This window comes from Corythoichthys intestinalis, chromosome 20 (assembly GCF_030265065.1).
Source record: "Corythoichthys intestinalis isolate RoL2023-P3 chromosome 20, ASM3026506v1, whole genome shotgun sequence".
In the NCBI taxonomy this organism is placed as follows: domain Eukaryota; kingdom Metazoa; phylum Chordata; class Actinopteri; order Syngnathiformes; family Syngnathidae; genus Corythoichthys; species Corythoichthys intestinalis.
In genome coordinates, this window is record NC_080414.1 from 3,313,734 (window position 1) to 3,328,713 (window position 14,980).

At 37.5% G+C, this 14,980-nt stretch overlaps 2 protein-coding genes across 6 annotated transcripts in view; both read left to right on the plus strand.

Moving 5' to 3' along the window:
* The window catches only part of phldb2b (pleckstrin homology-like domain, family B, member 2b), an 89,619-nt gene extending 80,894 nt beyond the window's left edge, over positions 1-8,725 (plus strand). For all 5 annotated transcript variants that reach the window (XM_057824686.1, XM_057824689.1, XM_057824687.1 and 2 more), the window contains 5 exons: positions 1,070-1,160; positions 1,250-1,396; positions 3,006-3,225; positions 3,305-3,390; positions 5,743-8,725. In XM_057824686.1, the coding sequence (XP_057680669.1) occupies positions 1,070-1,160; positions 1,250-1,396; positions 3,006-3,225; positions 3,305-3,390; positions 5,743-5,883 (685 nt within the window). In that variant the 3' untranslated portion in view covers positions 5,884-8,725. The remainder of the gene's footprint in view (positions 1-1,069; positions 1,161-1,249; positions 1,397-3,005; positions 3,226-3,304; positions 3,391-5,742) is intronic.
* Positions 8,726-12,744: 4,019 nt separating this feature from the next.
* Positions 12,745-14,980, plus strand: part of LOC130908833 (TLC domain-containing protein 4-B-like) — a 32,213-nt gene continuing 29,977 nt past the window's right edge. The window contains exon 1 of the mRNA XM_057824695.1: positions 12,745-13,017. The gene's annotated coding sequence lies outside the window, so the exon portion shown is untranslated. The remainder of the gene's footprint in view (positions 13,018-14,980) is intronic.

The following is a 14,980-nucleotide window of genomic DNA, read 5'->3' on the forward strand; positions in this document are numbered from 1 at the left end:
AGTTGCTTCTCTCCCAAGGAGTGGCCGTCCACCAAAGATGACGACAAGAGTTCAGAGCAGAATACTCAGAGAGGTAAAAAAAAGAACCCTAGAGTGTCTGCAAAAAAACTTACAGAAATCACTGGAACAATCCAAATATCTTTGTGCACACATTAACTATTTGTAAAACTATGGCCAAGAATGGTGTTCATGGGAGGACTCCACGGAGGAAGCCACTGCTGTCTTAAGAAAACATTTTCATTAAAAAGGCACTTGGACACTGCACAAATGTTTTGGCAAAATATTTTGTGGACTGATAAAACCAAAGTTGAATTGTTTGGGAGTAACAAACAGCCTCATGTTTGGAGGAAAAATGGAACAGCTCACCAACATCAATACCTCATCCCCACCGTGAGGGACGGTGGAGGAACCATCATGATTTGGGGCTATTTTGCTACCTCAGAGCCTGGACAACGTAATCATTAATAGAAGAATGAATCATGCCAGACGTCCCAGGAATCTGACTAAACTACAGCAGTTTTGAAGAGAAGACTGGGCATAGATTAGTCCTGATAGAGGTGCCACAGCTACAGGAAGCGTCTGGTTGAAGTTATTGCTGCCAAAGGAGGAGCTACAAAATATTAAGTGTAATGGTTTACTTACTTATTTTTATCCCTTTTGTCATTGTTTGCATACTATCCTCATTAAAATATGAACACCTATCAATGTTTGGGTGGTATAAGTTAAAGCAGTTTTTTCATCTGTTTGGTTTTGACAAAGATCAGATCACATTTGATGGTGATTTTATGCAGAAATGTGAGAAATTCCAAAAGGTTCAGATACTTTTTCATACCACTGTATATAGTTTAAAGTGCTATTTCTGACTTTTTCTTACAGATAAGTGCTAAAAAAAATGTCTTGCTCACTTACTGTATTTGGTCTAGTGATGCCCCTGGATTATGTGTGTGCGTGGATATCAAATAAGGGAGGGAGAAATTGTTTGATTTATAAACTGCTGTATAATACATTGAATGAATGATCTATTACGTAAAGATTAAATTAACAAAAACGTTTGTATTGTGTGTTACAGCGCAAGCACTTCCAATGTGGCCAAGCTCGAGGAGATGGAACGTCTGCTGAGAGAAGCGCAGGCAGAAAAAAACAGGCTCCTTGAACACAAGGTGATAAGAACTCAAGATGTACTCGGGTGTATTTTTTTCCCTCTGTGTTATCTACTATACTTAAGAAGTATTTTACCGATGACTCTCAGGAGCGAGAGATGGAAATTCGCAAGCAGGCATTGGATGAGGAGAAAAGGAGGCGGGAGGAACTGGAGAAGATGCTCCAGGAGGAGACCAGCAGGCGGCAGAAACTCATCGATCGTGAAGTGAAGTTACGAGAGAAACAGAGAGTACAGGTGAGAGGAAAAGATGTAGAAATGAAATACTGAATGCCCTTTCAATAGACACTACGTAGTGAGTAGTAGGCCTGAACGATATTGGAAAAAACTATTGCTGCGATTTTTTGGGGGGTTTGCGATATATTGCGATATTAATTTTTTTTTTTTTTTAAAGAAATATTTACTAGATGACTTGAAAAGCTGTTTGGAAAGACTATTGATGACTCATCATGACCACAGTGTATAGTATTCCATTGTTTTTCGCGGTTAACAGGGACCAGAACCCACCACGATAAGTGAAAAACCCCAAAGTCGTGAATAAACCCCCCACCCCCCATTTTTATTGTGTGTGTGCGTGTGTGGGTGTGTGTGTATGTGTGTGAAAAATGTATTTATTCAGATCTAGCACTGGAAAGAGATACATATAAGACATGTTTTTTCTCACTTTTTTCCCCCAAAGTATGATTTTTTAAAAATGTGTGTGTGTGCATATATATATGTAATATATTAATAAATGCTTTTTAAGCACTCCAAATGTAATAATTTTGATCAGTTTTAAACATAACTGTCCAACTGAATCATTTAAAAAAAAAAAACATTGTTTAATAACTGCAAACCGATGGCAGCTCAAACAAAAATTTTTACAGCACTAACGAGGCAGAAACAAATGGCAACATCGTGGTTCAATTCCACCGCAAATGAGGGGCTGCGTGTGACATCATCACTATAAATTAATATTAGGGCTGTCAAACGATTAAAATTTTTAACCGAGATAATTACAGCTTAAAAATTAACTAATCGTAATTAATCGCAATTCAAACCTTCTATAAAATATGCCATATTTTTCTGTAAATTATTGTTGGAATGGAAAGATAAGACACAAGATGGATATATACATACATACGGTACATAAGGACTGTATTTTTTTATAACAATCAACAAGTTGGCATTAACATTATTAACATTCTGTTAAAGCGATCCATGGATAGAAAGACTTGTAGTTCTTAAAAAAAAAATGTTATTACAAGTTATAGAAATTTTATATTAAAACCCCTCTTAATGTTTTCGTTTTAATGAATATAAATAATATAAAAGAATATGAATTTTATAAATAAAAATGTTCAATCAAAAAAATGAACTAGTAGCCCGCCATTATTGATGTCAATAATTACTGGCTGCTGAAGCCTATAAAATCAGTCGCACCCAAGCGTCAGCAGAGGGCGGCAAAACTCCATAAAACAATTAACAAGTGAGCGTTTCACTGTCCCGTCATTTAAATCTGTCAGAACGGGGCATCTGCGTTAATTGCGTCAAATATTTTAACGTGATTAATTTAAAAAATTAATTAACGCCCGTTAACGCGATAATTTTGACAGCCCTAATTAATATCAATATCTATAAAACCATAGCAATTAAAACAAGAATTTTTCCAGCATAAACCAGCACTGTGGTTCCATTCTGCCGTACCTGGGTGAACTCTGGATGACCTAAAACACAATGTTTAATAACTGCAGAACGATGGCGGCAAAAAAAAACTTTTTGCAGCACAAACGATTGAAACAATTTTGACATAAATTTGCGTCTGATGGGCGGCCAACTTCACGGAGGTTGTTATTCTGTCTCCTAGTCCCGACCACTCACACGGTACCTACCGGTGCGCAAGGACGATTTTGACCTGCGGGCTCACATTGAGTCGGCGGGTCACAGCGCAGACACGTGCTTCCACTTGTCCATCTCCGAAAAGACGTGCAGAGGCTACCTTATCAAGATGGGAGGCAAGATAAAGACCTGGAAGAAGCGCTGGTTCGTCTTCGATCGCAATCGGCGGACGCTTTCCTACTACTCAGGTTGGAGTGTTGATCCATTTTGTAGTTGGGTTTGTTCAATTTATTATGTAGTTCCACTATAATGTTGATATCGTTGTAGACAAGCATGAAGCCAAGCTGAAAGGCGTGATCTACTTCCAAGCCATAGAAGAGGTGTATTACGACCACCTGAAAAATGCACATAAGGTACACGTCTTCACAAATTGACATTTGTCTCTGAGAATGTCTTATTTCCAGGGTTGAAAATCTCTCACCTTTCAGCGAAATTCGCCCTTTTGAAATCAAAAAGGGTAACCAACATGAATTGTGTAGATCCGAGGAGAACATTTTTAATATCGGACGCTTGTTATGCAAGCGGGGAAAGTGTCACAAAGCCAAAAAAACGCACCAGAGTGGCCAAAACATTGACTTATTTCAATGAAACAAAGGAAGTTACGCTGTTGTGTCCTGTCTCTTCAATGCTAAGCTTGGCTGCACGTCGGCCGTGAATGAACACCTAAAACGCAGTCACCCAGTTGTAATTTTGGAAGACGACAGGAGACATTTATAAGCTGGCAGATCGTAAGTCCATCTAACGACATGTTTTATTGAAGTTGCTAAGCCTGTCGCGAAATGATGAGTCCATTTATCGCACGGTAAATAAAAATGAGGGCGGTCATTTTCGCGGCTGTGCTTTATCGCCGCGCGCTCGTGCGTGCATGCTGATGGCATATGAGACTTCAGTTCCTTTCACGGATGTTTATTGGTCATCAACATGCCGTAGAATTAATGTTCAGACATACAAAATAAGGAAGCACATCTATATTAAACACTGTAAACGTTAGCATTGGTACATTGAGGCAAATGGGGAAAAAAGACAACCTACTTTAGCCTGCTGTAAAACATTGGCAGTCTTCTCCAAAACGCAAACGTGCGGTTAAAAGGTGACACTTCAAACAATACAAATCGTTGGTTAACAGCATTTGCAAACAAAAAAAAATGTTTTTTTAATTGATTATTGACACCACATGCCTTGACTTACGGTGAGCAGTTTAGCGAACGTACTTCCGGTGAACATTTCAAAATAAAAGCATGTCGTGTTCATCATTTAATAACAATTTCTGGAGTTAATCCCACATACTTCAGAATTCAGATTCTACACTAAGAATAGCTTTAAAATGACACCCTTTATGAAAATTCTGATTGGTTATATGATTATACTACTATTATATACAGTAATATACTATAATATTAATGCTAGATATTTTTTTAAGAATTGTTTTGAATCATGTTTGAAAGGCAAAGTCAGTGTTCTGAATCTGTTTACATCCCATTCTTTTGCACGAGTTAATGCTATCAGCATTTGACCTCATTGTTTATTTGTAGGGCTGTCAAAATTATCGCGTTAACGCGCGGTAATTAATTTTTTAAATTAATCACGTTAAAATATTTGACGCAATTAACGCACATGTCCCGCTCAGACAGTATTCTGCCTTTTGGTAAGTTTTACATCAAGGCTTTTTGTGCTGTCTAACAGCGAACTCTTGTGGTCGCTTTGCGACATGGTTTATTTTTTTCTTGCCAGTTCAATATGGCTGCACGACGTCTAGGGCTGACGCCTACGTTGTAATGTTGTGCTTATATGATCCTTGGACAAGATTTGTCCGTAAATACGGTTGTTGTAAAGAATGTACATGTTATGTTAGTAAGCGAAATGTTCTATTTTTTGTATGAGACGCTTTTTGTTTATGTTTAGTGAACCTGTATAGCGTGCGAAGCTAACGTTGTTGCTAATGCAATGCTTGTGTACTTTTTTTTTTTTTTGTAGTTTTACGACGGTCTAAAGAGGACAATGGTTTGAGGCTATTTTATTAATAAATCAGATGAAAAAGGAAGAAGTCTGATTATTAAGGCGTTGTTCACTAGCTGTCTAGCTTTGGAAAAAGTAGACGCTTCGGAGTGAGGACAGCATAGAAAGATTTAAATGACAGTAGAGTGAAATGCCCACTACAGTCCTTATGTACCGTATGTTGAATGTACTGTATATATCCGTCTTGTGTCTTATCTTTCCATTCCAACAATTTATTTTACAGAATATATATATAATTTACAGAAAAATATGGCATATTTTATAGATGATTTGAATTGCGATTAATTGCGATTAATTACGATTCATTTTTAAGCTGTAATTAAGTCGATTAAAAATTTTATTCGTTTGACAGCCCTATTTATTTGTGATTTATTGTTCTTATTTACGTGTTTATTTGTACTCTAATAAAGAATTTAAGTGTTCCAAAATGTTTTTGCGAATTAATAAGCAGCATCAAAAATGTAATTGCTAAATTAGTAAAAAAAAAAAATTTTTTTTAAAGGGGGGGGGGGGGGCAGACTATTAGATGAGTCGACTAATCGTAAAAATAGTCAGCTGACTAATCATTTGGAACAGCCCTAGTTGTACAGTGTACCGGAATATATTTCCTCCACACCCTTCTGACCTTTTTAACCCCTGACCCATTTTCATGCCAATATTTCACATATATTGCTTTTTGTCTCCTTTAGAGCCCCAACCCCTCCCTTACTTTCAGTGTGAAGACTCACGACAGGGTCTACTACATGGTGGCCCCTTCCCCCGAGGCCATGAGAATCTGGATGGATGTGATCGTTACGGGTGCTGAAGGATACACACAATTCATGTTGTAGTGAAGTGAAGCGGTTGTGGAATCATCTCTATGAGCATCGAAAAATCTCTTTGTGGCTTATTTAAACACTATATACATATTGTCTTTTTAGTTATCTATATCGCCTACTTGGACAAATATCTGACAGAAGTTCAGATGTATATATAAGTTATGATTTACATGACTTTTTACTAAATGACAATACAAATCTAAGGCTTTTGTCTTACCGCCACTAGTGTAGTCTGTATCACACTACCTCTTTTTTTTATTGCAAAATATTTTGAATACTGACAAATCAGTTTCAGATCACCTTTTGAATCACTAACTCGTAAAATAGAAAATAATCAGTAGTAGTATCAAGTTGATCATTTTTGTGGAAGCAATAAACATGCTCGTTGAGATTTAGTAAGCGAAACCTTATCATTTTGATATGTACTATATTCCTCAGGTTTTACTGTGTCCGTGCGTATATTTTGCGTGTGCTCAAAAGTGCCTCTTTTGCCTAAATTTAGATTTTTTACATTAGGCTTAATTTTCAAGTTAGCAGGGGTTTAATCAGTCAGTGGAGTTGATTTCAACAAATTCTGTGTAGTTTGTTATAGTTGTTCGTTTCAGGGCTCAGGAGTGGCTAAGCTAGCACGAGTCAATGGTCCCGTCTTAGCATGCCATGCAATCAATAGTGTTGGCTACTGTGTTTTCAGGACAAAGTTATTCAAACTTCACATTGCATGTCAATAACTGTAGTGTGAACATTTGTAATCCAGCAGCTCTGCAGGGAACACGTTGCAGAGAAGAGTGATTTTTTTCTTTATAGATATGGACGTAGAACAGTCTCAGTTCTTGGTTAAAAGCAAAAAAACATACAGTTAGCATTTATTTTACATAAATATGTCAAAGTACAATGCTTGTCTGTTAGTGAATGCAGCTAGCGGCCACCTTATGTAAAGAGAGCTTTTTCGTTGAAAATTTTTGTGAATAAATACTTAAATCCCTGAATTCTTTATAGATATGGTCGTAAAACAGTCTAGATTCTTAGTTAAAAGCACACAAAAAAAAAGTGCAGTTAGCATTTATTTTATGTAAATATGTCAAAGTACAATGTTAGTCTGTTAGTCAATGTAGCTAGTGGCCGCCTTATGTAAACAGAGCTTTTTCATTGAAAATTCTCGTGAATAAATGCTTAAATCCCTAAATTCTTTAAAGATACGAATGTAAAACGGTCTCGATTCATGGTTAAGAGCAAAAAAAAAAAAAACGTGCAGTTAGCATTTCTTTTACGTAAATATGTTGAAGTACAATGCTAGTCTGTTAGTGAATGTAGCTAGTGGACGCCTTACGTAAGCAGAGCTTTTCCAGTGAAAATTCTAGTGAATGAGTGCTTAAATCCCCAAATTCTTTATAGATATGGACGTAAAAAAAAAAACCTGCAGTTAGCGTTTATTCTACGTAAATATTGCGAACTATGATGCCAATGCCGTAGCGGCTAATTTCTCCCATTGATTTTTTTCCCCCCAAGTTTCTAAATGCATGCATGGTCGGAAAAATATCACCTTAAATCCTCGAACAAATCACTCCTGAGACGATCCCTCCTGTTTGGATGCGGTCCAGCTTTTGTGCTTATTCAACAGAAATCTGGCGTTAGAAGAACAGAATAGAAGCGGCACATCAAAACGCCACACTAAAAAATAGTAAAAATTTCAAAATGGCTCACCTCTTTGTCCTCTGTAGGACCATGGCCTCTAACAATATGTTTACTGCACATGAAGGTGAATGGCTTCACCTTGTTTGTGTTTAACTGGTCTTTTGACATCCGCACCAGTTATCCATTCATCATATTTTTTCCTCAGAGTTTTTGGCTTTGTGAAACATGAAGAAAACATCCTTTATATGTCCAAATGTCTTGAGTCGTTTCTACAAGTTCCATAGCAGCAGTGTTTACTCGGCATGTTCTTTTTGGAAATATTTCTAGCAGAAAATAAGCAGTAATAACATGGATTGTATGCGAGGGCATGTCTCTGTTGACCCACTTCCGCGTTAAGATGTTGACTTTACAGTCCAAAAATGGCATGTGTGACTCATGCTAGCTTAGCCACTTTAGAGCCCTGAAACTGGTAACGAATAAACCGCACGGAATTTGTTATAATCAACTCCACTTGCTAATTAAACTCCAGCTAATGCGACGTTTAAGCTTAATGTCAAAAATTCTGAATTTCCACTTTAAGTATTGCTCAACACCAAAAACACACCTTATACACATTAGGATGAAAACATAGGTTTAAAATATCCAGTGTTGCCAAGCCATATAAAATATATTTAGTTGCTAAATACCTGTGCCTTTTTAAATAAGACAATATTACTGCATATATATTTTTTTATGCATGTACCTTAGTCTTTTATTGACATACTGTAGTTCTTATATCTTGTTCGTGAAGCCGAATTGTTTGGCTTCTTTTGATTGACCACTTGACGGGTTAAGCTGTCCTGAAAGTGACAAAAAAAAAAAAGGTACATTAGATGTATAATATTAATAAGACCATGGATGTACTATCTGAGCTGGCTATCCTTTTTTTTTTTTGATCTGTTATTGTTAATTTAATGGGATTTTTGTACTGTATACCATCTATAGACATAAACGTCAGTTTTTCTTGTATCCGACCCTTAGTCATTCTGGTGCATCTATGTCAACCCTTTTCCACTGAACTTTTGACTAAAGTTCATGTTATTGTATGATTTGTGCGAGGTTTAATGATTTTTTTTGTCTGTTTTCGCATCACGTTCCGAGCACATCTGTTTTCAGTCACTTTGTTATTTGCATGTATGTTCATTTCCAATGTTAAATATTAAACATCTATTGTTTCGTCTCATTGATGCTATATTTGGGAATCCCACTCGTACAATATACACTCAGATGCCTCCTGCTGCATAAATCTAGAACTTTTGCATCATCGCGTGGTCAACCAAGGTACTACATTCTCATTCAGTATTTCACTCCATTTTGTGATTATTTATCCCTTTTCCAATTTTGGACTCAAACTTATTTAGGTAATATTCAGGGGCGCTGGAAGTCACTCACAGCAAGGGGTGTTGAGGATCTTATTTTGTTTTTCCCCATCCAAAAACAGCCGTTTTGGTCCAAATTTGTTTTGCTCGCGCGTTTTCTCCATACAAGGCGTGCACAAAGTACACACGCATGCTAAATAGTTTACATACTACTACTAGGCTACTACAAAGACAGCATTTTATCTCACCTACAGTGTGAGTTTTTGTATTGGAAATAAAAGTGTCCGTGTATTGTAATGCAAATCCCCGCAGCTAGACGGCGCAATGACACACGAACACATTTGAAAACTAAAAGGGCCTCGGTTAAGACCCTCTTTTCACAATCCTAAAATAAATTGCGTGCGAATATCCAACACGGCTCTGCACGGTGGCAGCTCCACAGCAACGACAATAATATGGCTACAATGCAAGGACAAAGGACAATCATCTTCATTTTCGACCTTGAATTTTAGAAAATGTCGCTGCTTTTGTAAAAAAAAAAAAAAAAAATTCTTATTTTATGCCATGTTAACGCCTCCTGTTTAGACAGTTAACTTTTCCGTTCCAATAACGCCTTATTCAACGTGACCCGGTAGCGAGCAAGATGTCAGGTGGTGTTGACAAAAACAAAAAAATTCAACATGTGTATTTAGTACCCAAAGTTAAATGTTGTTTCAATATGTTTTATTTATTTTTAACAAACAAAAACAAACAAAAAACCTACCAAAACACTTTTTCTCCCCAACACCAGGGGGTGCTGCAGCACCCTCAGCACCCACTCCACTTCCCGTTCTACAGGCAAAAGTTCGGGGGGGAGAAACGATTACTATAACTTTCGGACTATCCCTCATTTTGAATCCTGCGGCTTTAAAGTCCAGTGCAGCTTGTCTGTTGATTTATTATGGTTGATAGGTAATACTTTATTTGACAGTGGCATAATAAGATTGTTATAAGACCGTTATAATTATGCCATGACAATGTCATGGTCATTACTGAATGCTTATGACAGATGTCATTAAGTGTAATCCGGTAGATGACGTCACTAACTCCATTTATGTCCAGCTGGGATCTTTTACATCCATTCAAAAGTGAGATCATTTGCCGGATAACACTAAATGAAATCTGTTATAAGCATTCATTAATGCTCATTAATGTCATGTTAATGTCATGTTATTATTATGATTGTTTATGGGAGTTTAATGGCACCACTGTCAAATAAAGTGTTACCAAATACCATAACTAGCAATTAATGAAACAGCTGGAAATGTAACTGAAGAAATAATTAGCACAGAAGATAAATTTTGATTGTTACAGTGGCACCCTGTCAGATATTGCTCAAATTTTCCCAGAAAATAATTGCAATTACAAATGCTTTTGTACTAATATCTTCATTTATTTTGCTTGTGATGAAAAAACACAAAAGAGAATTTCAAAGATAATTAAATCATTATCATTTTACACAAAACTCAAAAAATGGGCTGGACAAAAGTATTGGCACCCTTTCAAAAATCATGTGATGCTTCTGTAATTTGTTAATTAACAGTACCTATTACCTGTGGACTTTTTATTTTTTTTGCCATGTGGCAAAATGGATTTTGTCATGTTGCATTTTTTGGCCATGTGGCAAAATGGATTTTGCCCATTTGGCAAAATGTTTTTGCCATGTGGCTTTTTTTTTTTTTTTTTTTTTTTTTTTTGCCATGTGGCAAAATGCATTTTGGTTTGTGGGGGGGGGGTATGGCATTTTTGGGGGGTATATGGCATTTTTGCAGGCCATGCAATTGACGGTTGTGCACGTCCAAATTTTCCATTCATTATAAATGGCAGAAAAAGTCTGGCTGTGATTTTTGACCATACACTTTACATTAGAGCACATTGACATTCAACTGACACCCAAGTAAGGCTCTGCCATTGATGGCTATGCACGTCCAAATTTTCCATTCATTATAAATGGCTTGATGATTTTTGACCATACACTTTAAAAAGAGAAACCAGATGAAAACCATGACTCTGCCAACTTCATCCTCCTGTTGAGGACGCTAGAGCCCTATAATGGTAGGCATGGCTAAACTACAGATTAAAAGACCAATTTCTCGTCATTTGTGCGTCGCCAAATTGTTGTATATAGTCGAATCGTCTCAAAATATGATTCTAATTGACATAATAATGCTATTTAAGACTTTTTTAATCCTGTCGTACGCACTTTAACAATAATAATTTTCAAGAATTTAGACAAGTTTAAGGTGAAGAAGGTCCTAAACGATTAATTGGTTATTAAAATAATTGTCGATTAATTTGCTAATCGATAAGTTGTCGATTAATCGATTAGTTGTTGCGCCTTTAGTATCTAGTCAGAATCGGAATTTGTCAAAAATATATGGTTCCCCCCCAAAAATTTGTCGTTCCATTCATTTCTAATGGCCCAAATTTGAGACAGCGAGAGCCAAAAGTCGTATTTGCGATGTGGCAGAATGGGTTTTGCCATGTGGCATTTTTTCTTTGCCACGTGGCATAAAAATTGTGCCATGTGGCATTTTTTTTTTTTTTTGCCATGTGGCAAAATTGATTTTGCCATGTAGGATTTTTTTTTCATGTGGCATTTTTTTCTTTGCCATGTGGCAAAATGTATTTTGCCATGTGGCATTTTATTTATTTTTTTGCCATGTGGCAAAATTGATTTTGCCATGTGGTGTTTTTTTTTCCATGTGGCATTTTTTTCTTTGCCATGTGGCAAAATGGATTTTGCCATGTGGCATTTTTTTTTTTTTTTTGCCATGTGGCATTTTTTTGCCATGTGGTGAAATGGATTTTGCCATGTGGCATGTTTTTTGCCATGTCGCAAAATGGATTTTGCCATGTGGCATGTTTTTTGCCATGTGGCAAAATGGATTTTGCCATGTGGCATTTTTTTCCCAATGTGGCAAAATGAATTTTTCCATGTGGCGTTTTTTTTTTTTTTTTGTTTTTTTTTTTGCCATGTAGAATTTTTTTGTCATGTGGCAAAATGGATTTTGCCATGTGGCATTTTTTCTCCTATGTGGCAAAATGAATTTTGCCATGTTGCGTTTTTTTTTTTTTTTTTTTTTTTTTTTTGCCGTGTGGCAAAATCCATTTTACCTTGTGGCAAAATCCATTTTGCCATGTGGCATTTTTTTTCTTTGCCATGTGGCATTTTTTGCCATGTAGGAAAATCAATTTTGCCACATGGCAAAAAAATGCCACGTGCCAAAGAAAAAATGCCACATTTTTTTTTGCCATGAGGGGAAAATCGATTTTCCCACATGGCAAAAAAAAAAATGCTACACGGCAAAGAAAAAATGCCACATGGCAAAACCAATTATGCCACATGGCAAAATCAATGACACATGGCAAAATCCATAGTATGATTGTAATTCACATAATAATACTATTTAGGACTTTTTCTTTTAATCCTGTCGTACGCACTTTAAATCACTTTCTTTTCCAGAGATAAAAGAAAAACAAGATCAGACATTTCTTAATAAAGAACTGAATATTTCGTGGCGTGTCCGAACTTTTTCACATGACTGAATAGTTCAGACGGCTCTCTGCAATGTATGTTTTCCGTAATGAGTAGTCATTGTTAATTTATGTACCAAGAAAATGATTGACAGAGTGGGAGTTCCATGACCTTAACCGTTTCCTTGATATTGAGAGCAGTAGGCCATGTGCTTGCCTCTGTTGAAATCAACAAGCCCCGACTATAAATATCCACCCTGAGTATTTTTCGATGTTATGTAGCTTTAAGAACGCTGCGGTAACTTGAGCCCGAAAGAGCAAAGATAAATTGGGGCGGGCCCTGCCTCGGGCAGGCACCAATCACAAAACGCTCCTCTAAAAACCATTCGTGGAAGCGCACCGCTGCAAAAATGCACGTTAGCCATAGTCACGGTTTGTGGATAAACATTGCCTGGTAGACGGGGAGGGAGCGCCCACGCGCCCGCCTCGTCCCATGCTTTGCCTTAGCTAGTTGTTTATCTAGCATGGAGCGATACGATGGCCGTGGGTGTGACACGGAGCGTGCACCTCCGTTGCCAGTCTTGGGAACCTCAAGCCGCTGAGGGAGAGCAAGGCAGGGCGTCTTCATGAAAGTCGTAAGGTAAGTCCGTACGTTCCGTTTTTTCCCCTCAATACAGCAAGGCGATGCGACGGGATTTTTCTTCGCGTGTCGCTCTCGTATGTCGAAAAGAAAGTGAAAGCACCATTGCTGCGTGCGTGGGAGTGTGACACAGAGATGTCGTTGTCTAGTCGGAAGAATTCGTTGCTGAAGGCGAAGTTATCTATGTAGCGCGCGGCCCAACGTTTTCTCCTCAACACGTCTTACGCAAGCGCATCTTACCCAATATACACTGGTAACAAACACGTCTAGGGTCCTTACTGTTGAAATAGGACTGCATTTCTTCCCGATTTTGCATGTTTATCTTACTATTCTACCAGTCACACGTCATACTTCTTCTGCATTTTGATCGTTTATAATGTCTATGTATTTACTAAAAATAATAAGTCTGAACGTCTCGCCAGCGACTTGTAGCCAAATGTACAGCCTGTACGTGAATCTGGCAATACTAGGAAAGTACTGTAAACATGTCAAAACACTGCTATACCCTGCAGTTTTCTCCAAATCATTTCCCCCCTATTTGCAAGGAAATATTGCATGCTTTTCGTAATAATAACTGATAAACAATCATTCATGCTCACAATCACACCTAGGAAAAATTCTGAATGTAAACAAAAACTGCTTCCTGCAAAAAATACATCCGGTGGTGTGAAAAAGAACCTTTTAAACTTTCTCACATTTCTGCATGAACTCACCACTTGGTTAAAATCATACAGATGAAAAAACAGTGTCCGCTTTAACTAAAACCACCCAAACATTTGTAGGTTTTCATATTTTAATGAGGATCGTATCATGCAAACAATGAAAGAAGGGGGAAAATTAAGTAAGTGAACCCTCTGCCTGAGGGGATTTAAAGAGCTATTGAAACCAATTTTTACCTAACAATTTATGTCAGGTGTGTGCCCAATCAGTGACGAGTGGTTTAAAGCTGCCATGCCCTCTATAAAACACACACCTGGTAAGAAATGTCTTGATTAGAAGTAGAGCTGAAACGAATACTCGAGTAACTCGAGTTTAAAAACTGATCCGAGTAATTTTATTCACCTCGAGTAATCGTTTATTTTGACAGCTCTAAGCTTCACGTTTTGCTCGGACTACTTTTAATGCGGGACAACGCGCTGATGTCACGTGCGTAGAGGAAGAAGCAAAAAAACAAAACAAAAAAAAACTTACTGCACCTGACAGCCGCTACAGATGACGCTGACGTTGCTAAATACTAGCCCGCACGATGCTACGTTGGTAGGTAGCGTCTGATGAGTCTCATAGAGATCACATGTATGTTGAACTAGATATGAAATGACAGACTCGGCCGCGTCTGGGCAGCGTTAGTAAACAGCCACCATCTTAAAGCAGTAGAGTACTAAGCGCTAATAAATAAGATTAACGTTACTTTCACTAGCTCAAGTAACGTTAGTCCTGCGGAGGGCTAGGTTTCTATTAAATATGACCACTTTCGATGTGTGGCTAACTTGTCTTACATACAGGCTTTAACATAACATAGCGTTGTGGAGTGATGAGGGTGTAAAATAAAAACTCAATAATGCTAACTATCAATTTTAGCTCAGTAGTCATTGCTGTATAAAACACCAAGTAGCAGTAGCACTGGTCCCTAATGTGCTCCAATACAGCCTGTATCATACATTTATTATGAACACTGCGAAAACTCAAAATCCTATCAGGACTTACAGTTCAGACTAACTTAAAACTTAACTAGAACTTAAAAATGGCTTGACACAAATAAAATTTCAATTGAAACACGTGCGAAAAAATCCTAACTTTTAAGTGATGTGTGTTATCAAGCGTAACAGCATTTTTAGGTATATATACAGCAGTGTTTCCCACAGGATTTTAGGAGACTGTGGTGGGAGGGTCTCTGACCAGTGTTTCCCATAGGATTTTTTGAAACTGTGGTGGTGGGCTGCATCGGAGTCGGACAGCCTCACCA